The following is a 23,428-nucleotide window of genomic DNA, read 5'->3' on the forward strand; positions in this document are numbered from 1 at the left end:
CTGCACCGTGGTATCTATGTACATACATTAGTACTTATTTGCAGTATCATTATACTCTTGCTTTTCACTTCTAACATCTCCATCCATAATTTTCACATCATCACGCAATCGTTTCGAATCAAAATTGCATGACGTATTCAATTTTTATTCTTTTCTATATGCTAGCCCAGGTGGTCGCCAAAAGACAAAGTTCCTCCCGCCGTCGTGTCATCATCGCAATTCGTCTCAGCAAGCAATGCCCCCAAAGCAGAAACGCTCGACAGACAAAGTCTTGCAAAGTGCTGAAAAGGAAGAAAGAAAAAATTAATAAGTAATAAGACAAACAAGGAAAAAAGGGGGGGGGGGGAAAGGAAAAGGGTATCGAAAGTGTAGGCTACCCGTGCCGAGAGAAGGCATCGGACGGCATTAAAATCATAGTTTGTCCACTCCACTCCCCATCTTGACGTCTTCCATCTCCAGTAAAATGCAGTACTCTTCTCCGCTCCTTACATGTGCCCCGAGCAAACGTGTACTCCAAAATCCCTCCACAAATATTCCTGCAGGTCGAGAAATTCACCTCGCGGTTCGAGTTCAAGGAAGCTCAACTTCTCCCTCGAGAACTCGCAGGGCTGCTTCGATCCTCCGTTTGTACAACTCATGACCGCCGGGATGAGCTCCATCTGCTTCACCCAATGCCAACACACACTTGCCGAGACTCGCCACCAGTCGTTCCACCGTCATCTGGACATCCTTGGACAAGACTTGGAGCGCGGGTGATTGTCCGCCTCGGCTGTTGCTGCTGGCTTGAGAGTAGATGCTCGAAGCATCGGTCAACAGCGAGTCTCTGATCCGCTTCAGTGGCTGGTCGGGAGAGCCGCTAGGTGTCAAGATGCCGCCGTTTAGCTTGGCCTTGTTGACGAGCGGAAAGCTCCTGTTCGTTCCCACTGATTCAAAGGACGAGTATGACGGCCGGTGCATAGTCTTGATCGAGTTGTGGCTGACTGGCCGAGCCATCGTCATGGTGCTGCTTCGTTGGTGCACCCCTTGGCTGGAAACAGTTCCGCTGCTGTCGGTCGAAGAGTCTCTGAACGATCTCGCGTGTCTCTCTCGGGCATCCTGAAACAAATCGGCCGCAGTATAGACCCTGAAGCCGGATTGGGCTGTTGAACTACGGCTGGCGGGATCCTCTGCGGCCGTCGCAAACGTGTCGATAGACGCTGTCGAATCTGCACTGTTGCTTCGCTTATGCGACAGTGTTGGTCCACGAGCCGTTTCCACCGAGCCCGTCGAGCTCACGCTTTCAGAGCGTAGTCGCCGTTCTCCCATAGTTCCCATGGCAGAGTGCAGAAAGAAGTGTTCGTAATCAAAGGCATCCTCACGATCTTCGTGCGAGATGGGCTGCTGGAAAGATTCGTGATAGAGCGACTCTTCGCTTTCGCTGGAATAGCCATCTCGGACGGCCTCGGGGCTCGATTCGGCTTCCGTGTACTCGGTGGCAACGCTCTCGGCTGGCGAAGAGCTCCGGCTGCCATTGGCTACCTCCTGCTGGCTCATTTCCAACGGACTCGCCAGTGCTCGACCTTTGGGCGTTTCGCCTTCTTCGTAATTTTCTTCATAGTTGTCCTGGGGCTCGGGAGTTTGAGGATACTCATAATGTACCCCAGCTCCCCCTTCCTCTCCTTCTCCTTCTCCGCTCTCCTGCTCTTCCTCTGATTCCTGCTCTTGCTCCATCACCTCTTCTTCCTCTTCCTCCTCCTCTTCTTCTTCTTCAATGGGTGAAGCCACATGCTCGGCTTGTTTTCGTTCATAGTCGTTATCGCCATTACCAGTGTGCCCATAGGCGTATTCCACTTCCGAGAGCTTCTCGTCACTGCTGCTGCTGTGGTCACCACCCTGGTCCGCAAAACCCGGCTCCAAAGTAGCATTGGTAAAGGGGCTCGGCATGCGAAGGCTCTGAAGACTGCGGCGCCTCATGCTATCTGCTCGTGCCTGCTCCTTCAGAGTGGATATCTTTCCTTTCAAGCCCTTGAGTTGATCCTGAAGATCACGCATTTGCGATGCCGAGGCCGAACGAGTCAATCCCAACTCGGAAAAGCCCCCCATCGTAGGACTCGCCAAGGTGGTCGTCCGCGAACCGTTTTGCTTCCCGTTCATGCCAGCAGCATTTCCACCCTCGCCTAGATTCTCCAAAGCGCTGTCTAGTTGATAGTAATGGAAGTGCGGCTGAGCACCTTGGGCTGACGCGCTCCCTAGGCCGTCCATACTTCTAGATGTAGGCAGGGGCCGCCGATAACCTCCCGCAGAACCGAGAGCGCTGGCAGAACGTTGAGGGTGGAGTGAAGTCTTTTGTGCTCCATAAGTCGCTCCGAAAGCAGTTCCATTCTCATTTGTGCCCTTGGGGGGGTTCGTCGGAGATGGCGTTATACCGGGCCTGCGAAGGGACGTGGGAGCTCGTGTCGTGGTGGGTGATGGCGTTGAGCCGTCCGACACAGATGAATAGCTCAATGTTCTTGCTCGGGTAAGGTTGTCCTCCATGTGCTAAAAGGGGGGAAGAAAACTATCATCAGTTCCGACTCTCTCATAAAGAAAAGCATCGCTCCGCATGCTGAGCTTACAGTTAATCTCATTTTAGCATTGGCCAGAATCTGCTCGGCCCGCTTGCTGAGGGCAGCCCCATCGTCACTCAGTCTCCTGGCAGACAAATGATCGTAGGCGCGCAAGTGCTGCGAGACGGGCGTCCCCTCCACGTACGCAGATGCGACGCTTTCCTCATCATCGCCCTGGAAGATGCTATCGCCTCCCTGGCTGGCGGAGTCGTCAAAGTCGACAAAGACACCGCCGTCGTGCGCTCCGATTGTGCTGGTTGATTCGGTCGACATCCTCCGCTCGCGATCCTTGCCCTGCTGTTGGCGCTGCTGCTGAAGCCGCTGCTGGATGAACTTCTTTCCTCCGGCCAGCGAGGCTCGAAACGGGCCTTCGTCGCCCGAACTGTGGTTTGAGCGCTTGGACGCATTGCGAGACGGTATCGGACCAACGACGCTCTCCACCTCGGTGACCTCTCCAATGTCTGAAAGCATGGTGCCATTGCCGTAGATGATTGGCGTCGACATGGGGTCGGGGTTGGCGTAGAACTCCTGCGTGAACTGGAATCCGTCCTCGATATGGTGGCCGCTATTCCACAGCGACGGGCCCGCGTTGGGCTGGCTGTGATACAAGTCGGGGCCATCGTAGTCGGGCAGGATCATGTCCGGGTTGGTCAAGGTGGGAGACGCAGGCTGGGGATAGGGAACCGCCGCGCCGCGAGCATCCTGTCGGTTGTCATAGCGATTCGTGGCAATAGACTGCATCGTCACGGCGGCTCAGCTTAGCTGTGGCTGTACTCCAAGTCGAGTGTTGGTGTTGCGCTGTTTGAGTTTCGTCGTCTGGCCTGGTCCCCTCGTCCTCTTTATTCTTCCGAGCCTGGGGGGCAGAGACTGATTCAGATGAGGCAACACTACGGCCCAAGCGCCCAACAAAGCAGAATCCAGAGTAGCGGTAACGGAAAAAGAGCTGTACGACGGTGGCTAAGGGCTTGGCGGGCTGCTGTGCCTTGAACAACGAAGGTAAGTTCTGCAAAAAGAAAGAAAAGGGAGAGAATATTCAAAAACTCCGAGAGATCGATCGGGCGCGCCACGGGACAAGAAAGGAGCGACAGTGGATCGGGCGAAAGGACTCGGGGAAAGGCTTCAGAGCTGGGGAAAAGAGTCGAGATCGAGGCCAAGGTCGAGTCTGCGGTTTAAGCAACGCCAGACGAGCAGAGCACGCTCAGGCCGCCGTTGCAGCAAATGGAAGAACAAGGGAAAGCAAGTATTGACAAAGAGAGTTGAGGCCGTCGCGAAAAAAGAGAAGCTGGAGCCATCCATCGCCCGCCAAAAATTGCGCCTTGGCCTGCGGTCTCGTGGCCCGGGCCGCCCTCCAGGTACCTCCAGGTACTTTGCGCAAATCGAAAGAGGGAGGGAGATTGGTGGGACAGGGGCCCTGAGAAATGATCCAAAAGGGCCTCTTCTAGGGCGATTAGTGCGGCGGACCGGGACAAAGACAGCTAGAGGGCCCAGCGAATCGCAGCCTCCAGGCACAGCGCAGAAGCCCCAATCAGGGCGCCGGGCGCCTGACTAAGGAGAGGCCAGTGCAAAGCAATGGAGCGTCCTTTATGCGTCAGATGGAAATTGATTGTTGTTCATGGCAAGGATATGGATGAGCGATGATGCGCATACGATAGGGAGTTAGTTGCCTTGTTAGTTATTAGTATACGATTAGTTTACCTGTGCTTTTCTTTTCTTTTCTTTTGTTCCGCTGCAGCAGCGCATCACGTTACGAGACGCCGAGGGTTACAACCTGAGCACCGAGGTACATGTAAGGTACGGACGGATACTCATGGATGGATGCCATTCGATCCTACAAGGCACTCCTCCGTCCATTGGCCTCGACCTTGGACACTCGACGGTGACGGATGCAACGGTTCGTCACCCACGAATACGATGCTACCCAGTACTACTGTACGGCAACAATGGCCTGCCGCACGCACGCCTGCATGCATGCGCGTGATATTGGATGCAGGCGGCCGGTTAATATAAAAGATCCCCATATCACGACATTTGCTAGGCCACCGACCGACCGCACGGGTTGCCGCCACCAACAGTCACCGCACTCCATTTCTTGTCGCTCCCATTCGCAATATCCGAAATACGTGTAGAGAATCGGGAAAAGGGCTCCATACTAACTGTGCGAGCAGTACTACCGTATAGCGCAAAAGGCTCTATGGAGAATACGATGCTTCAACTACCACGAGTCCTGCCTCAGTACAAGGAAGATACATGCCCGTGTGCGACAGAGTGACCTTCCAGGTATTGAAACGAATCAGCGTCGCACCTGCTCTGCTTGTTTCGAGCATCTTACCTCCTCGTATATCAAAACGAAACAAAATCAAGTACCGGTAGTCTTACTCTCAGTCAATGCGGTGGAGGGCTGCATAATCTTACCCCGATGCTCGTAATCTCTCCCCGTTTCCGTTTCGTTTCGTTTCGTTTTTTTTTTCTTTCTTTCCTTTCCCCCCAAAAGCCGCGGTGTCCTTTACTAAGCCGTTTCTGGGGGCGCGGTACCTGAAGCTCCACCTGCCTGGTACCTGTTCTAGTCCTGACAGGGACTCGGTCGATTGATTGGATGCGCCGTTGGCCTGGTCTAATATCCCGTCAAAAAGGGTCGTATCCAGGCCGTGCTGATTACGGAGTACATGTACCTTGGTTGTTACTGCTAGTACCTGTACTCGTATATGCCAGTCGGACCTCATATATTCAGCTGTGCGAGGGTACAAGGTAGAGTGTAAGCAGCGAGCTAATGCGCCTAAAACAAGGAACAATGACGGTTAAGGCAAGAGAAAGATTATAGCTGCAGAAGAAGAAAACAAAACACGGCAGATCATGCCACCTTTTTCGACGCCTCTCACAAGCACACTTCATGTAATTTCAATTTAGTCAATTCTTGCCTTCAACCTATTTACCCGTGGACGATCTTTGCATCCAGACGTTTCATTTTGCCATTCTCGTTTGCAGAGCCGCGTCATTGTCCAGCTCCACCCTCCCAAGTGCTTGGCTTAATGCTCTTCGCGAGGCCAACTTCAAGGCTCCGTGCTGTATGTGTCTACAAGTATGCTCCGCCAAATCTTGTACAGATACAGATACTCGAACTCCGCGGCTCGGATGGCATCAAATCATTCGGCCGCGTAACACGGAGCCAAATGCACCGGATCGGTTGCGCAGGTACTTGTACGCGCCGTGCTGGAGAACGCTTGGCCCAACTATTCTGCTTCTACAGAGTGGTACAAGATGCCGTAACTCTTCTATGAGATTTTTTCGTCTTCTCGCTTTAGCTGCCCCTCGAAACTTTTTCACAATCCATCTACTGTAGGTAATCAAACGTGCCTTGCTTGCGTCCGCTGCGGGCCGAGATCGACCAGCCGTTTCGTCCTGTTTATTTTTATTTTCCTGCCCCCGGAGCTCAAAATCAAAAGTGAAGACCCCCTGCATGGCCCACCCAGTAAAATGCCGTTATTTTAGTCTTTTTTTTTTAAGAAAGGGAGAAAGAAAAGGTTGTCTCTGTAAGGACTATTGTCTTAGATCCTTTGAATCTAATCAGTCGTCGGCAAAGGCTTCGGTTCGGGCCTGGATGGTGCTCTTATCCAACGTCTCCTTGGCGGGACGGTTCGCAACCAGACGCTGCTCAATTAGCTTATCAAGATTCAGCTCCAAAGGTAAAGAAAAAATACACTCACCACAAGATTTCTCAGCAAAATGGCAATTGTGACCTTTCCGACGGATGGCACGTAGATGGACGCCTTGTCCTTGACGGCGTCTCCATCAAAGTTCTTGAATGAGGAAAAGTTGATGCACACAGCACCGTCCCTGATGAGCTCTGTCGGCACCTTGTATGACTCGGCCGGCACTCCTCCAATGATGACGTCGCTCAATGGCAGGCACTGCTCCAGACCCCAGCCCTCCTTCTCCTCTACCTGATGGCGAGGCTTCTTGATTCCCTGGCCTCGAGTGAAGAGCTGAACACCAGTGATGTCTACGGAATAGACTGTGGCACCGTCGTTGGCCAGCAGAGCCGCAAGAGGGCGGCCATTCACCTCGGATCGGTTTATGACGGTAATGGTCTTGCCAAACAGGCGGTTGCCGTAAGCGAGGATGGGGTTGTAGATCTGGAGGTGCTCGAGAATCTTGACCACGGCCAGCGGCGTGCAGGGCAGAATGGACTTCTTCTTGTTCTCGGGAGCGTCCAAGAAGCGAATGTTGTGGTACATGTTGTGCAGGTAGCTGTGGCGCAATCCCTCGACATCCTTGGAAAGGTCCACCGTCTCCTGGACGTACTTGTCGTGGGTGGGGTTCTTGGGGAAGATTGGGTAGTAGACAATGATTCCGTCGACGGCATCATCTTCGTTGGCCTTCATAATGTCCTCTTCGAGAAGATCCTTGTCGACGATGCGCAGCTCAAAGTTGAACCCACTTGAAGAGGCAGTTAGTACCTTTTTGCCGTAGAGATTGCAACCATGGGCAGTGTTTTTCTCACTTTTCCTCGCAAGTCTTCTTGGACCACTCGGCATATTTGATGGCGGCAGGGTCCTCGTTTGCAAGGAATGCTACCAGGGTCGGGGCACTGCTACCGGTCTCCTGGATCTTGGCAAGGGTTTCCTTGACCTCGAGCAGCAGCTTCTTTGCGATTGTTTCGGCCGTGATGACCTTGCAGGTCTTTGGGGCGGCTTGAGAGGACATGGCGGCGCGACTGCAGAGGGAAAGCAATCCAATTGCTGTATTAGCGGAGGTTGTTCACACTCCTTCAAAGAAATGCTCACCTCTAGATGCAAAGAAGAAGAAGAAGAAAATGAGAATGACGAGTGTGACTCTTGACCCCACCAAAGCCGGAGCGGATAGAATGCGATCCTTTATGACATCAGCGCAATTTGCTTTATACACAAAAGGAGGAACAAAAAATGGTGGCCTTACAAACAATGGATCTTTGGTGAATGCTTCAATCAAGACGGACGACAAGAGGTGCCTAGGATCAGGGACAACTCTGAGGGAAATGATTGAGCTGAAGCTGTCATTGTGTCTCGCAGCATGTGAGAGCGAGAAAAAAAAAATCGAGGCCCCTCTGCTCCGTCAACCGGCGCTCACTGCCCCTCTTACCGGCTATGGCTTAGCTCCAAGCACCAGTGATTGGAATGCCGAATAAGCATTTCAGCTGTGTTGAGATAGATACATTAGTAGGTACCTTTCTATTATAAATGACTTCCAGGCTATGCTTAACCGCCGTGTTGATATAGTTGGTTAAAGTTGTTGTTGACTAGTGGAGATTTTGAGTGTCTTGTGAAAGCTATATGAATGAGTCAAAGCAACCTCATCTCTGCGTGAGCGTTATTAGACAGTACGACATGTGGGCAGCTGAAGTGAGGCGTCCGGAACAGGCAATGAGGCCATCAAAATGCTACTCAGCATTCCAACGTACATATTGTGTGGGGATGGAGCTGAAGATGAGGGCGAACACGCGGGGCATCTTGGAGCATCTCAGTCCCTCAACGACTCCATTGTCTTGCCATCTGCAAGTAAGACATCTCTCTATGCTGTGTTCCAAATAGTACCATTCGGTAATTGATGTAATTTCTACACCATAAAAGCCTGGTAATGTATAGAGTATATGACATATAGCAAATGAACTGACTATCTCAGTATCCCGGCGACAACAATATCAAGAGCTCGACATTGAGATGCACAGCAAGTATATGTACGGTATATTGAATGTGCTACTCTCTCAACCCCCGTCCAACATCTACCTTGATGCCTATTTTTACCATACTTTACCTGCTACCGTCGCTATCTTTTTGTATCATCTGCTATAATTGTTTACCAGCGGCTATCTATAAGGTTCTGCTAGCTCCCTGTAAGTAATTTGGATTCCATGATGGATAACCAAATTGAGGTGGCTCGTCTCTCCGTACATAAACCAGTAGTCCAAGATGAAGCAGACATCGATTCTTCCGTTCAACCAATGCTCAGCCCAACACATACAGTGCCCTTCGGCACGAATATATCCACACGCAACTGTAGCTCATCATACGTGTATTCAGCTATTCAGCCACAATCCCACCCTAGAACCAGCCACACATAAAAAAAGAAACATCAAAGAAAAAGAAAAAGATGGAAAAAAAAATGAAGCTGACACATGTACTGCCCAACCCAAAAATAGGCTCACACTACCTTAGTACCTAACTCAACCCCTAAGCTACTGCGACGCTGCCATTTTAACGCAGCAATGCAATGCGTCCTGCGTTAAACCGACTGAGGCAGGTCGGTTAGGGGAAAAAACCACACATACACATACAACCCCTTTTGGCCCAGGTTTTTTTGCACCGCCCTTGCATCTGTTTCTACGACCGAATCCGATACATGCTTACTCATGCCGTGGTGTATTATTAGGTACCTATCAGCAAGATGATAATGGAAGTAGACAGCAAGGGATGGGTGTTGGATCTCGTCGCGATTCTGAGACACTATGATGGATCTTGCTCTACAAGCAAGGGCAAAAATGTCTCTTCATCATGCGTCATTGTCTCCGACTGCAGATCAATTGCCCCGTTGAGTCGTTCATCGCCAAAGCAGACGGGCCCCATGTTCTAGTATAGCCGCTCAACCGCTCCCCATGTCTCATCACCGGGGAGAGGAGAGGGATCGTCGCTTACTTTGTTCGTACCAGTACGAGTATGGCAGCCTCGGTGACCAAGGTCCACCATTGGCTCCGAGAGAATTGCGATGAGCGTTTGCCATCTCTCTACCTTCCATTCACAGACACAAGAGTCCTACTCTACATGGGCTCGTAACTTCACAAGTCGCAGTAGACGCAGATCCAACTCGTAAACTCATTATCAATTAAGAAAGAACCAATCTATTAACACGCAGGCGCTAAATATCCTACATCGAAAACGACATGGTTCCGTGAAAAAACAGACATCGTACCGCAAGTGTATCTAGATAGATTCGGACCAGAACCAATCTTCTTCCCCTTTTCCAAGTAAAAAAATATGTGCAATCAACTGTAAAAAACCAGAGCTGTAGGCTCCCGTAGACGAAATTGGCGTCAAACCCACAAGCCGATTAAAAACCGAAATCTCCATACATCTCTCGCATCTCTCGCTTACAGAGCGAAGTAAGCAGCAACCAGGGAGGCAACCAGAGCCAGGGCGCTGCCGCCAACGCGGGCACCACCGTTGGTAGGGATGGTGGGGGGAGCGGTGACAGAGGGGTTGGAGGCCGAAGGAGCAGAGGGAGCAACCCAGGTAGAGGTGGTCTGAACACCGGGAGGAACGTAGATGGGAGAGCTGGGAGGAGGAGGAGGCAGACGAGTGGCGCTCTGCAGAGTGGTGGGAGCGCTCAGGGTGGGAGGAGCAATGGTGGAGTTGCGGCAAGGAACAGTGGTGGTAGCGTTCAGGATGACGGTGACATCAGTGACGGCCGGAGGAGTGTAGACGGGAGGAGTGTAGACAGGAGGAGTGTAGACGGGAGCCTCGGTGGTGGACTGAGTGGCCAGAGTAACGGTCTTGACACCAGTGGAGGTGGTGACAGTGGTGGTGTCCGCAGGAGGGAGGTTTCCATAGCTGCCGGAGCTCTGGGCAGGGGGAAGGTTTCCGTAGCTGCCGGAGCTCTGGGCAGGAGGGAGGTTTCCGTAGCTGCCAGAGGAGGTGTGGGCAGGTCCAGCAGGAGTGGTAGAGCTAGCCTTGACGGTTCCAGTCTTGATGTGGAAGGGGTTGGAGTACTGGAAGATGTCGGGGTTGCTCTCGGAGCGGAAGATGAGGCCGTAGAAAGCCTGGCTGCCCAGAGTGGCATCAACGTTCCAGACAAAGGTCTTGGCGCTGTTCTTGACACCGGCTAGTTTGCCATGTTAGCAACCGAGTAGAGCACCTGGGCTCTGGAGAGCATCAACTTACTGGCAATCGTTGCGAGGACCTGCTGGGTGGCCTGGGTAGGGCCACCGATCAGCTCGATGGTGATGGTGTCGGCGGCATACTTGGCGGGAACAGTCCACTCAACGGTGAAGGGAGCACCAGAAGTGATCTCCTCGTTGGAAGTAGGCACGGTGATGGGGTCGAAGTCGGCAGTCTGAGCAAAGGCCGCGGAGACCAGAGCCAGGAAAGCAGGGACAGTCAGAGTGAAACGCATCTTGACGAAGTGAAGTTGAACGAAAAAGTTACTTGGGTTCGAAGGCAAGAATGAATGAAAATGGTTCAAAAGAAAAAAGAGTGTGGTTGTCGTAAAGACAAATGAATGACTGGTATGCAAAAAGCTGAAAGGAGCGTTATGCGGCTGAGCCTGAAGTGTGGGTGAAGGAGAAACAAGAACAGAAACCGGTGGATGGAATGGGGGAGAGGGTGAGATAATAAGCACGAGCACATGAGCGTTTCATGAGGGTCTAGGCGGGTAGAGAATAGGCCACCCCCCGGTCAGCTTCTGAGCCAGACGCCCGGCACACCAAACACTGACAAGTACAGGTACACGTACAGACAGGCGCCGATGGGACCCTTGGACTCGTAAGGTACAGTAGCCACTGATCCCAGCGGACGCAATAGCGCGGTTAGGCGAGCTGTGCGCGAGTGGATGTGGGTTTTTGGCGTGGACTGGCCGAGCCCCTACAAGCAGACGATGGCTCATGCATGGCACATGTAACCACGAAGGAGATTACCGCTGCTGTTGAAGCCATGAATACGGTATGATACGCTCTGTCCGTTGAAGCTGAGAATCTACTATACCTACAGCTGTACAGGTAGGCAGCAATACCGTATAGTTGCAGAGACTGTTGTAGTGATTGATGGGCCGCCAGCGTGCAGCCATCGTGAGATTGCCTCCCGACGAGACCATTGGCGTACAAGTAGAGCTACTAACCTAAGTACAGTACATAAGTACTTGCAGGGTACAGGTACATCCAGTCACGACCAGGGCCAAGGGGGCACTGCTTCAAGTCGCTGAAGCTAGCCGCTCTAGCTTGGGACGGGTACTTTTCAAGGTTATGCATTTCCTGTTCCTGTCGCTGTCGCTGTTCCTGCAGCAAAAAGTTGACGAACCACGTATCTGCAACCTGGCCGGCAAAAGCGGGGCGCCGGCCGTCAGGGGCAAAAAAGCAAATTACGCTGCCGGCGGGCGCTGCTGATTGGCTGCTAGTTGATGAGGTGCAGACAGGGCTGAGCCAGGTTATTTCACGGCTCGTAACTTGGGGCTGTTCGGTCTGGCAAAGATGGAGTTGAGGATATTGATTACTCCGTATCGCCAGGCCAGGCCACGAGACGGGCACGGGCTCCATTCGCCGTCCAACGTCACGTTGGCTGCTGTGCTGTGCTGTAGGTGCTACGAGTGCTGTACCGATACTTGTGTGTGCGGTGGGTGCTGCAAAGGTTCAAGGTTCTTTGCTCATGGAAGCTTGTGCCGCTCGCTCTTTTGTTGTTGGTCGTTGGTTGAGGTGAAATCCTTGATGAAATGGCGTGCGTTGCCATGAGACTGAGACTGTCCGACCACAGTCATTCATCCATGTGGCTAGGCTTGCTGCCTTGGCTACCCGTTGACGCATTGACGGAAAAGAAGAAGGGAAGAAGAAAAAAATCCCGTTGCTATCCATCCAACCGCAGCTAGAACCGGCCCGTTATCGAATATCGCGCAATCACAGCCAGGAATTTGCCCTCATCGATGATGAAAGAATGACCCTGCCGTGTGCGATGCTACCAACTCCAGCCCCCCGAGCTGCTACTACTGCTAGTATTCTCACCAAATTCTATTCCCCTTGGTTTAAGGTACTGATCGTCCTGCCAAGCGTGAAAAGGCCAGCCTCATTCACACTCCTCTCTTTCCTCAGCTCTCCTTCAGCTTCGCTCAGCTTCTCGGCTTCTCTCAGCTAAAGAGTCTCAGACCGCCGTGGCGTCCAGACTAAAGTGATTCGCGAGGCGGATTCCCGCCATCCCAGTCGTCGGAGCGGCTGGTAATTAAAGTCTGGTGTGACTGCGTGAATGCAGCCAGCAAACACAAACGAGTCCAAGCTTCTCTGCCCTTCTCCTTCATTCATCATGGAAGCTCATGGCCAGTACAATACAGTAAGCGCTGGCACTCAATTTGCGGCTCCTGTGGCGTGCATGTCGCAGCGGGATCCCTGTGAGCTCTACCTCCATCCATGGCTATGCTTACAACTAAGCTGTTATGGCGCCCTCTTTTACGCTTTCAAAGCAGCAAAGCTCGTGCGACTAAGGATCAATGCATCAGTGGCTTCTCCGGGGCCATTTTAGCCAGTTCCATCTGCCCCCCGCAAGTCACAGCGAGTGATTCGCCGCTGTCAGCCGTTGTGCCTGTTCCTGTGCCTGTGCCTGGATTCACGTCGCGTCCGGTTGATCCATTGTGCTAAAATAGGAAATGCCCGATTCCCAGGCTATCGAACGCCCCTCGTTAGTGTTTAGCCCAGAACGCCGAGGTGCATCTCAAGCGCTGCCCAGCTCGCGCCGCGATTCGCCGGCGCGCGCAAGCCAGTCATGCATGCGCCGTCACAGCAAACGCGCAAAAGTGTTTTCATTTCCTCGCCTTTCATTTTACTGGGCGGCGTGCGGAACAGCATCCCCGTCCGAGCCCTCATTTCATCACCAGAGCCTTTCGGGTACTCGCCGAAATTTAGGAGGGGCGGTGTGCAAGTCGTTGTACGAGGACGGCTGACTCCCCGAGTTTAGAGTAGAGTATGGCGGAGATATTCGTACGAGTTACATGCATCGTGTGCCCCGTCACGCTTCGGGGGTTTTGCAACTTATTTTTGAGAAAAAGGCAGCTCGCAGCCTCTTTGTGCCCTCAGACAGGCAGGTGGATGCTCACCGGCACTCGTTTTTGCCAAGATCGTTGCCAGCCCCTCAATGCAAGATGGCGGCAGCTTATTATTGTCGTGGCTCCGTAGCTCATTTGCTTCTAGAAGCCTGGATTGCTTCCGCCCTTTGTTCCATGACTCAACGGACCCATCCGAGGGTGAACCTCGCCTTGTCCAGCTGATAAGAGACATCTGCACACTGGTAAAAGGCTCAATTGCTCGCTACCTTCTGCACGGAATGCCATTTGTGGCATCCGCTCCTCTAGGGTTTGGACTTTAAGTACCAGACGAGGAACGTGAAGAGGAGACCGGGGGGAAGCACTCAATTAAGTTATAACCTTCTTGCCCATAGGCACACACAGGATATGATTAAAATAAACGTGATTACTTATAGTCGCACAACTCTCCGATGGCAGGACTTTTTGATCAATAGTTGGTCGAAGGCTGATGTCATATTGATTAATCTGACCTGATGATCCTGGGTTCTTCCCTTTACGAGTACATTGAACGAATATTAACAGTGCGCAGGTACACGTACTCGTACACGTACCTTGGGATGAACAGGGTCCTGTCAGGGGCAAACCCAATGCTCCAGGACAACGGAACTGTTTCACGGCAAACGCCGTTTTCACAGTACGCAGCAGTATTGACAACATCCTTGACAATGATGAGCCTCGTCATCATCCACAGGGAAAGCATTTTCTGCTTTCCATAATCTGCGCCGTCAGATCGATGTACCCTGCAACCGTCCCCTCTTGTCACATGCGGCCTAGGATCTGAGATCAATGGCGACCCATCTGCCAAGACATGGGCAACAAAGATTCGAGCTGTGCTTTGTACTCTGTAGAGGAGTGTCCAAGCACATGAGATTGACATTGACTACACTTGTGCCAATACTTGTGCCTTATGACTTAGTAGCGTAGCTCCAAGCTTGCATGCGTATGAGCGAGTACAACAAAGCAACCCAATCCCTTTGGTACATGCAGTAGCTATACAAGTACGTAGAAGGGCAATTATACGCAAAGATTTCCGCGGGAGCATCTCACCAGAAGGCGAGAGAACTCTATTCCCTGTTCCGCGTACGGGAGTGCCGCTCCCCCCTTATGTAAAAAGGGTACGTACTTCATATGCTTGTTTGAACCGCAAATCCCTGTGACGCGACCGGCCCCACCAAAGAAAGCCCAGAGCCTTACTTGCACTTGGCCAGCCTTTCCTTAAGCTTCAGCCTCGTCCTCTGCCAGAACCTCAACCTCAACCATGAGCTCTCCCGACGAGCTGGCGAGGGACACGCCTCCGCCGTACAAACGACGAAGGACCGGCGATACTCCGTCTCCGCGGTCGAGCTCTCCCGATGTATTGGCCGGAGATCCGGATGATTTCCGCCCGCCCAGGCGAGTGTCGCAGCGCGGCGGTGGCCTGAGCCAGAGCCCAACCAAGGCGCAGTATCTCAACAACTTCTCTCGGTCGCAGTCACCGTCGCGGCCGCCCTCAGAGTTGGCTCGCCGGTCGCGATCAGCTTCGAGTTCTGGGTCGAGGACGCGCTCTCAATCGCCCGTCCACTTGACGCCGTCTCCCTCAAGAACCCCTCGATCTCAACACCGCTCGCGCTCGCCCACGTCTACAACCCAGTCGAGATCGGAATCCTCTTTTCCAGAACCACAGCAGCTTACTCCTCCGAGAGAGCCGCTCAAGCCCAATTACAGGGCGCGCCTCGTGCTACGCGGACACACCAAGGCGGTTTCGCAGGTTCGCATCTCCCCGAACGGACGCTTCATTGCTTCTGCGTCCGCCGACGCGACTGTAAAAATATGGGATGCCAACACGGGTGCTCATATGGACACACTGGTTGGCCACATGGCTGGCGTAAGCTGCGTGGCGTGGACTCCGGACAGCAACACACTGGCGAGCGGCTCTGATGACAAGGCAATCCGCCTATGGGATCGAGTCACGGGGCGACCGAAGACGACGGCTCGGAAATCGGCGGGGCAGGAGATGGCGCCGCTACGAGGACATCATAATTACATTCACTGCTTGGCCTTTTCGCCAAAAGGCAACATTCTGGCTAGCGGGTCATATGACGAAGCTGTATTCCTTTGGGACGTACGGGCCGGACGGTTGATGAGGAGTCTCCCCGCACACAGTGACCCTGTATCAGGCATCGACTTTTGCCGAGATGGCACTTTGGTCGTGAGCTGTTCAACGGATGGATTGATGTGAGTTTTGCGCATTCTGTGTGTATACGGCCCTGAAATCGCATGTATGCTAATACTTGTGAAGCCGTGTATGGGACACAATGACCGGCCAGTGCTTACGGACTCTGGTCCACGAAGACAACCCGGCCGTAACCAACGTCTGCTTTTCTCCCAACGGCCGGTTTATCCTCGCGTTCAACCTCGACAATTGCATTCGCTTATGGGACTACATTTCGGGTAGCGTCAAAAAGACGTACCAGGGCCATTGTAATCAGAGCTTTGCTATTGGTGGCTGTTTTGGCGTCCTCGATGGCGAGGCATTCATCGCCTCCGCAAGCGAGGACGGAGACGTCATACTCTGGGACGTCAAGAACAAGGAGTTGCTTCAGCGGGTGCATGGCCACGAGGGCGTGTGTTTCTGGGTGGACGTCCACGGCGAGACGATGGCGACTGCGGGGCAGGATGGCTCGGTCAGGGTGTATCGGCATATCAAGCAGTCTGGTGAGGTGAACGGGAATGGGACAAGGGAATCGTCAAAGCCTCCTAGTCAGGGGATACTCCAGGGAGAGCTGCCAATACGGCAGGATGATGTTAAGCTGGAGGATGCTATGAGCTTATGATTTTGCTTGTAATAATATGTCAACACAGCGTTTATTCACTTAATCCCAATTTCTTGACTCCGTATCTCTATCTGTTATGGTATTCTATTACAAGCAAAATCATCAGCTCAACTCATCTTGAATTGTGCAGGAAATATCACATGGTTTTTTTTATGAATAATCCCAATCACCACCTGGCTCTTCGTTGATTGGAGGATGATTGGCAACTCGGCGCCAGCCAATGGAGTAGCAGAGCAATACGAGAGAGCATCCTAATACCGCAAACGATCTACATCAAGAACACTTTCAAAACAGTGAACGCGTCGTTCCATTTGCTGCGTCATTTTGTCTCAATGCCAGAATCTTGAGTATTACCCGCAAGTTTAGTTTGCAGATACAGGGTAGCTTCCTCTCCGGTATCGGGTTATCGGCTTGAGAGTTGATCACAACTCATATATACGCGGTTATAAACCCGTTGATCTCGTAAGTGTGAATGAATTGGTTTAGAACCACCTATTTAGCAACGCTTGTGACTTAATATCTGGTTGGTTGCATCATAGAGGAGTTTTGCGCCTTACGTTGAGTTGATAATCCACATGTGACATTTCCACCAAGGCTCTCCTCCGCCCACTTCCCCGCGTGTTGGTGAGCTCCAGTATCTAGTAGGAATGTCTTGCAGGAGAGCTAACATCAACAGTGCTCTACTAACTTGGAGGTTTTGCCTTGGTTCTTTTCGCATCACATGCCTTGATCTTCTGCATGCTCTGGTCTGCTCCGCTCCGCGAAAGGCGCGTCATTTGTTCTACACATGCAAGCGTTTTCCGGCTCCAGCAGCCACGATCCGCTAAGGGGACTTTTTTTTTTTAAATTTTTTTTTTAAAACGGGCACAATGACATCTTATGACAACCTAAGATTGATAAGAGGGCTAGCATGTAGTTGGGAGGGAGGGAGAAAAAAAAAGACGCGACACTATATCGCCGAAGGGCTTGACAGATTTCTTCCATGTCAAATCCTTCTTTTCTTCTTTCCCTTGACGCCTCCCACGCTAGCTGAGTAAGACGGCGGCGACAAGCTCGGAAGGTGTTTTTTTTGGGCGTTTCCTCGCAACGTGGGCCGGAGTGCGGAAGCCGGGCAGTCCGTAGTGGCAACTTCAAGGTTCGAGTTTTTTTTTTTTTTTTTTTCATTTATGTTGCTGCGGTTTTCCCCATGTTGAGTCTAACGGGCACTTTGTCGGTGAAGGGGAGCGACACTGCTAGCACCTAATGGGGGTCAATGGTCGAAAGCCCGGCAAAGCGAGTCAAGTCGAGTTCCATCCTGCCGCAGGCTAGTATCGCTAGCTCAGGCCATTGGCGTTTGGGGGGATGAGGATATTGTGCTCGCCCAGCGAATTAGCCAAATTCCATTTTGTTCGCCCTTTTTGGTGGCGCGGATGGCATCAGGCTTTTTTTGACAAATTGTGTTTTCTTTTTCTTCTCTGACAGAGTCGAAACAACAAACATCTTTGATGTACCTGACGAACACCAGAACACTTCAGGGTCTTTTTAGTCATGTACTTGCGCGCTGTTGATTGGCCGGATAAGGCTCGGTTCCAACCTTTGCATCAGGTTTGGGGAAGGACTTGGAAGAGCAGCCGTGAGGTACATGGCCGACGCACGCACCTGGCTGCATGTGGCATGTACATGTAGAGTACATGGAGCGTGCATTAGCACGGCCTGAATAGGCGCTATTTTGCAGGTCGAAATGTCGGGGAGCGCCCTTTTAGGGGCTTCCCTCAGCGCATTGACTCGCCCAGTGGTGGAAGAGGGACCTGGAAGAGGCCCAGAAACGAACAGCGGGCTTCCAGTGGCGCGCCTTCTCCGCGCCACTAGACAGACACTTGCAGTGGTCAAAGGCGACATGCGAAGCCCTGCAGCGGCCAGTGGCTGGCGCGGTACCGCCTGGACAGGCAATCGATAGACGCCCACCTGCTCGATACAGGCAGCCGAATTGGACGGACGGCTCTTGCCTGCCACACAACGTCGACAAGAAGGACCCTTGAGGGGGGCGCTTTCTTTTTTTTCCCTCTCCCCTCCATAATCCCGACTCGGAGCTTCGTCTTCGTCGTCTCTCCTCCTCCTCCTCTTCTTCCTGCTTCAACCTCATCCTCGTCGGCCTCTCAGCACAGTTCGTCCGTCGCCTTCGCCTTTGCCTGCATCGCCCGGCTATCTCGGACTCAGGCCTGCGGTTTTCCCGAATCGGCTCGCGCGCCCAGGAATTGGCCTGCCAGGGCGCCGACGCCGCTGTTTTATTTTGCCCACCCCCTGCCCTCACCAGTCTCAGGAGACAGGAATGTCGGCTGGCCTTGACAACCTGTAAAAAGGTCGGGTCGCCGCCATTGCCGTTGCGCTCACCGGTTGCAACTCTTGATTGTCACTCGACGCCCGGGCGCTTTTGAGACGTCGACTCTCTCAGGTCGTTCCACGCTGTGTCAGCCCTGTTGCGCTGATTCATATCCACCTACCTGATACCCTCCGCATTTCTCTCCACCGAGTTGATACTTTTGCCTCACCCTCGAGCCAAAAGGAAAAAAAAAAAAGAGGTCACGACAACCCCGACAGCACCCTCTCTCACAGCTTTTTTCTTCCCTCTCGCCAAACTCGTTTCCGTGCCTTTGCTGTCGGATAACCTCATCTTCACCGGTAACATCACTTTTCGGTCGCAGCCTCCCCCGTATGCAATTCTCCAAAGGCCCTCAAGATGGAGCCCGTTCCTGAGACGGAGCGCATGGAGGAGTTTCGTACCGTTCCGTCAGCCAAGGCTCGCGCCAATCTTTCTACGCTCGACTTTGACATGGCCAGGAAACCCCCGAACCTGCGGCGGAGCACAGACCCAAGCCCAACATCTACAAACGCCTTCTCGTGGACCCCTATGGTCGCCCTTCCGTATCGCCCCCGGACAACGTCTCCTCTTTCTGGTAGCGCTCATGTTCGTTCACGGTCCGCTGCTAGCATCGGCGCCGCGCCCATGGGCCGTACACAGTCCATGCCCGGCGTCACTGGCTCGGGCCACCTGCTCTACTCTCCCCATTTCCGTCCAGCCAGTCCGGCGCAATCGCCTAGTAGAGTCCGCACGCCGCGGAAACTAGTGGATGAGTCGTTTCCTATGACTTCTCCCGTCCGGACATCAGTCCTTGACCACGACCGACTTCCTGCCGATCGGAGCGGCTCCCCGGTACTGGGTGTCTCGACCAATGGCACATTAGCACGAGTTCGCCGGCCCTCGTCGCCGATTCGAAATCTTTCTCAGTCCAGCACTGGATCTCTTCCGACCCTGCCCAGCACACCAACCTCCAGCTCGTCATCTCTCTACAGAGCATATGACCCTTTCTCCAGCAGTTACGGGGCCCTTTCCTCTGTGCCCTCCACGCCGACATCGTTGAGATCGCGTAGCCCCAGTATCTCGAGCCTGGAGACCATCCCGGACTCGCCCGATGCTGAGGAGGCGGCACTGGAAGCCGAGAAACAGGCCCAGCTAAAGGCTGCGGCTGAGATAACAGAGGCAGGGGACTCATCGGATGCAAAAGGACGGGGAAGTCTGGACCTGCCCGCCCGTGGTCGTACAATGGCTTTTGGCTCCAAAGACAAGCGGAAGCGGTGGAGCGTCTGCGGTGCTGAGCGGCGTGGCGACATCGACCTGGAAACGATCTGGGAGGACTGAATGCATGCCCCGGTGGCAAATTTGAACTTATGAATGACACTGCATATGAGCGTGCGCAGACTTGTTTTTGTTTTTCCTTTTCCTTCTTTCTCTCTTTTACTAGGTTTGGTACGGAAAGGGCACTCTGTTTCACTTGACTTTCCAGGCGCACGGACATGAGACGAGCATTGTGAGATTTTTTCGGAAATTGGCGCATACACACACTTATGCATATTGCTTTCTCCCGCACCTTTTTGATGGACAAATTTCTTTAAACCCACTCTTGTTTTTGTTGTGTGACCAGAGACGCAGCGGGCGTTTAAAATGAGAGTGTCTCTGGTCCGGATACCCTTTTGCATATCTACGTCTTACAACAAGGACTTTCAGTGGCACGTCTGCCCCGAGCAGAGCAGCCACGCTCAGAACACAGAAAAAGCTATACGCCAGACTATGGCACAATGAATCAATTGGTTTCGTGAAATCTCAAATTTCTTGGCACGTGAATCTCCTCTCTTGGTGTTCCCTTGACATTGACTTGACCGTTCCCCTGACTATCAATGTTTTTTTTTTTCTTGTTTGGGGGCCCAAGCAGGGCGAAGTCGCTCCCTTGCTCCCTTCCCGCCTGCAGCTGTGGCTGATTACTTGTACACCGCGAGTGGACTATTGCACGGGATCATCGCCATCCGATAGCCTCCCTGCTTCCAAAGGGCTCATCCCGAGGGTCTTATTTGGGTCCAGATTCATATTGTTATCATGCAGGGGCTGGGATTTGTGATATAAAACTCGGGTCTTCCATCTCGTGCTCTGGGAGATGAACTCTCGTCCCGCACGTCTCCCGGCAAAATTTCTTTGACAGGCCGTCCGCTCTTTATATATTGTCCCCCCAAGTATCTGGTTGATGTTTATAAATTTCTTCTTTGAGCCCCCTTTTTAATTCAATCTTTTTGTTGTGTTTTACGTCGAGAGCCTTGAACTAAGTTGACATGCGGTTTCTCACATTGTTTGCAGCCACTGGGCTGCTATCCATGGTGGATGCCTATCCAGGAGCAGAGAGCAACAAGGTATGTGGAATGACACGAAACCTGCGTGTTACTGTTGGGAATCGCCGTACTAATGAATGGTCATGTATAGCTCAGAGCTGAAGAGCGTGCTATTGATGAGGCGGCCAAGGGCCTCTTGGATAACAAGTACACCTTGCCAACGTGCGCTACACTCAGCATCATCACGACAACCACGTTGACTGTTGAGACGACCATCTATGTCACTCCCACGGTGCCTCCCAATACGGTCACGTCTACCCCAATAACGCTCAAGACCGCAACCGTGACCGTCTCTCACCCATCTGTGCCACCCTACTCCCCTCCTGCTGCCAGCTCCAGCACGACTCATATCCTGCCCAGCCAGTCTACCTCAAGACCTGGTAACCCGTTCACGTCTTCGCAGTCTTCTGCCATCTCCAAGACATCCTCCACAACCCCGGGCGGTCAGTTTGTGACCTCGTCGGCCTCCACTAGTGGCAGGTCTTCGACGACTAGGCCTCCTGCTGTTTCCTCCACGACTTCAGGCAGAGTGTCGTCTCGGTCAACCAACTCTGGTAGCACTTCGAGCACTGCGTCTACCACCTCACGCACCGCTTCTTCGTCTACAACTTCACGCACTGCTTCTTCGTCTACCACTTCACGCACCGCTTCTTCGTCTACCACTTCACGTACTGCTTCTTCGTCTGTGCCCCCGGCTGGTTCTTCCGCGTCTACTTCTGGCACTGCCTCGAGCACGTCTTCTACACCTCCAGGCGGCCAGTTCTTGACCTCTTCCACCACTGTGAGCAGCGGCGCTTCATCTTCCACCGCTTCCAGCAGAGTGTCATCGACGCAGTCCACCACCGCGTCGAGCGTAGTGTCATCTACGCAGTCTTCCACCGTCTCAAGCAGAGTGTCGTCTACGCAATCTTCCACTGTGTCGAGCGGACTATCATCCACTCAGTCCAGCACTTCTGGAACGGCTTCTTCTACCACTTCAGGCCCTCCTGGTGGCCAGTTTTTGACGTCGTCTACATCTGTTGGCAGCTCTTCCACCACTTCAGCCACCAGCTCTGCGCCCACTGATACGGATGATTGCGATCCAACAGGTGAACCCAGCAGCAGCAGCGCTGTGAGTTCCACCGCGTCGAGTGGAGTATCGTCTACGCAGTCGTCTACCATACCCGGTGGAGCGTCATCTACCAGCTCAGCTACCTCTTCCGGTCCTCCTGGTGGCCAGTTCTTGACATCCTCTACATCCATTGGCGGTTCCTCAAGCACCTCCGTGTCTTCCACTGCGTCCAGCGGAGTATCATCCACGCAGTCTTCTACTACACCGGGTGGAGTATCATCCACGCAGTCTTCTACTACACCGGGTGGAGCGTCATCTACCCAGTCCACCAGCTCAGCTACCTCTTCAGGCCCCCCTGGTGGCCAGTTCCTGACCTCTTCGACATCCATTGGCGGCTCCTCAACTACCGCTTCCGCCACCAGCTCGGTGCCAACTGACACGGACGACTGTGACCCAACAGACGAAGCCACGCCAAGCGCCACCTCGTCTACCTCTGCCGTGTCCTCCACTCCGGGTACTGCTTCTTCTGCCACCTCTTCCGGCCCCCCTGGTGGTCAGTTCCTGACATCGTCTACATCCATTGGTGGCTCTTCTACCACCTCAGGCCCCCCTGGCGGTCAGTTCTTGACATCGTCTACACTTATTGGTGGCTCTTCACCTACTCCTTCGGCCACCAGCTCTGTGCCGACCGACACAGATGACTGCGACCCAACAGACGAACCCACGCCAGGCGCCGGCTCATCCACCGCTTCGTCTGAGACATCTTTCACCAGAAGCTCCACTCCTGGAGGCGTGTTCCCAACCCTAGCCTCCTCTACGTCGGCCTCGGGCACACCAAGCTCCAACACAGCGAGCCCTACACCTGCCGTGCCCACCGATGATGGTGACGACGACGATTGTGATCCCACGGATTCTGGTTCCGCAAGCAGCACCCCTGCCACGGCAATTTTCATCACTCGGAGCTCTACAGCTGATCAGAGCAGCTCGACTAGCATCGTTCCCTTCCAGCCCACTCCCTCCTTCTCCGTCCCTGGAGGTGCCTTCAACGATCATGTTTCCTCTAGCAGCATCACTTCTCCCACCAGGGCTGTGACAAGTGGTTTGAGCACTCCTGCTAATCCCACTGGTACTCCCACACCCGGCGATGATGATGACTGTGACGACGGCGACAACCAGCTCACCCCCCCTGGCTCCGGAGCCTCGCCTACCAGACCCGGTGGCGCAATTCCCCCTGTCACCACTTTTACCACACAGGGCGCATCTACCCGCGTCCCCACAACGTTTGCAACCCTGCCTCGCCCATCATCCTCGTCCGGCCCCGCTGGTCCCAGATCTTCTGATACTAATAACAACACTGGCAATGGTGGCGACGACGACGAAGACTGCGAGGGGGAGGTTTAATGTAATATTCATTGGCTCGCTAAGACAACGGCACGGCCTGGAAGTGGATTGAAACAAGGTTTAATGAGACGCAACAAGAC

General features: G+C 53.2%; 6 protein-coding genes across 6 annotated transcripts; 3 read left to right on the forward strand and 3 right to left on the reverse strand.

The window, feature by feature from the left end:
• Positions 1 to 570: 570 nt before the first annotated feature.
• Triagg1_2862 (uncharacterized protein) lies at positions 571 to 3,326 on the reverse strand (the record flags this gene model as incomplete). Its single annotated transcript, XM_062897090.1, has 2 exons — positions 571 to 2,517; positions 2,595 to 3,326. 2 exons carry the CDS (start codon positions 3,324 to 3,326, stop codon positions 571 to 573), a joined length of 2,679 nt encoding a protein of 892 aa, XP_062757929.1.
• Positions 3,327 to 6,146: 2,820 nt separating this feature from the next.
• On the reverse strand, positions 6,147 to 7,286 carry Triagg1_2863 (uncharacterized protein; the record flags this gene model as incomplete). Its single annotated transcript, XM_062897091.1, has 3 exons — positions 6,147 to 6,230; positions 6,287 to 7,019; positions 7,084 to 7,286. The coding sequence occupies 3 exons, from the start codon at positions 7,284 to 7,286 to the stop codon at positions 6,147 to 6,149; spliced, it is 1,020 nt and encodes a 339-aa protein (XP_062757930.1).
• A 2,416-nt stretch (positions 7,287 to 9,702) lies between these two features.
• On the reverse strand, positions 9,703 to 10,724 carry Triagg1_2864 (uncharacterized protein; the record flags this gene model as incomplete). The annotated part of the gene is made up of 2 exons (XM_062897092.1): positions 9,703 to 10,433; positions 10,493 to 10,724. The coding sequence occupies 2 exons, from the start codon at positions 10,722 to 10,724 to the stop codon at positions 9,703 to 9,705; spliced, it is 963 nt and encodes a 320-aa protein (XP_062757931.1).
• A 3,922-nt stretch (positions 10,725 to 14,646) lies between these two features.
• Triagg1_2865 (uncharacterized protein) lies at positions 14,647 to 16,201 on the forward strand (the record flags this gene model as incomplete). Its single annotated transcript, XM_062897093.1, has 2 exons — positions 14,647 to 15,602; positions 15,667 to 16,201. 2 exons carry the CDS (start codon positions 14,647 to 14,649, stop codon positions 16,199 to 16,201), a joined length of 1,491 nt encoding a protein of 496 aa, XP_062757932.1.
• Positions 16,202 to 18,917: 2,716 nt separating this feature from the next.
• Positions 18,918 to 19,877, forward strand: Triagg1_2866 (uncharacterized protein; the record flags this gene model as incomplete). The annotated part of the gene is made up of 1 exon (XM_062897094.1): positions 18,918 to 19,877. One exon carries the CDS (start codon positions 18,918 to 18,920, stop codon positions 19,875 to 19,877), a length of 960 nt encoding a protein of 319 aa, XP_062757933.1.
• Positions 19,878 to 20,839: 962 nt separating this feature from the next.
• Triagg1_2867 (uncharacterized protein) lies at positions 20,840 to 23,348 on the forward strand (the record flags this gene model as incomplete). The annotated part of the gene is made up of 4 exons (XM_062897095.1): positions 20,840 to 20,917; positions 20,988 to 21,401; positions 21,455 to 21,885; positions 21,923 to 23,348. The coding sequence occupies 4 exons, from the start codon at positions 20,840 to 20,842 to the stop codon at positions 23,346 to 23,348; spliced, it is 2,349 nt and encodes a 782-aa protein (XP_062757934.1).
• Between the last annotated feature and the right edge of the window lie 80 nt (positions 23,349 to 23,428).

Source organism: Trichoderma aggressivum (assembly GCF_033847375.1).
Source record: "Trichoderma aggressivum f. europaeum strain CBS 100526 chromosome Unknown scaffold_008, whole genome shotgun sequence".
NCBI lineage: Eukaryota > Fungi > Ascomycota > Sordariomycetes > Hypocreales > Hypocreaceae > Trichoderma > Trichoderma aggressivum.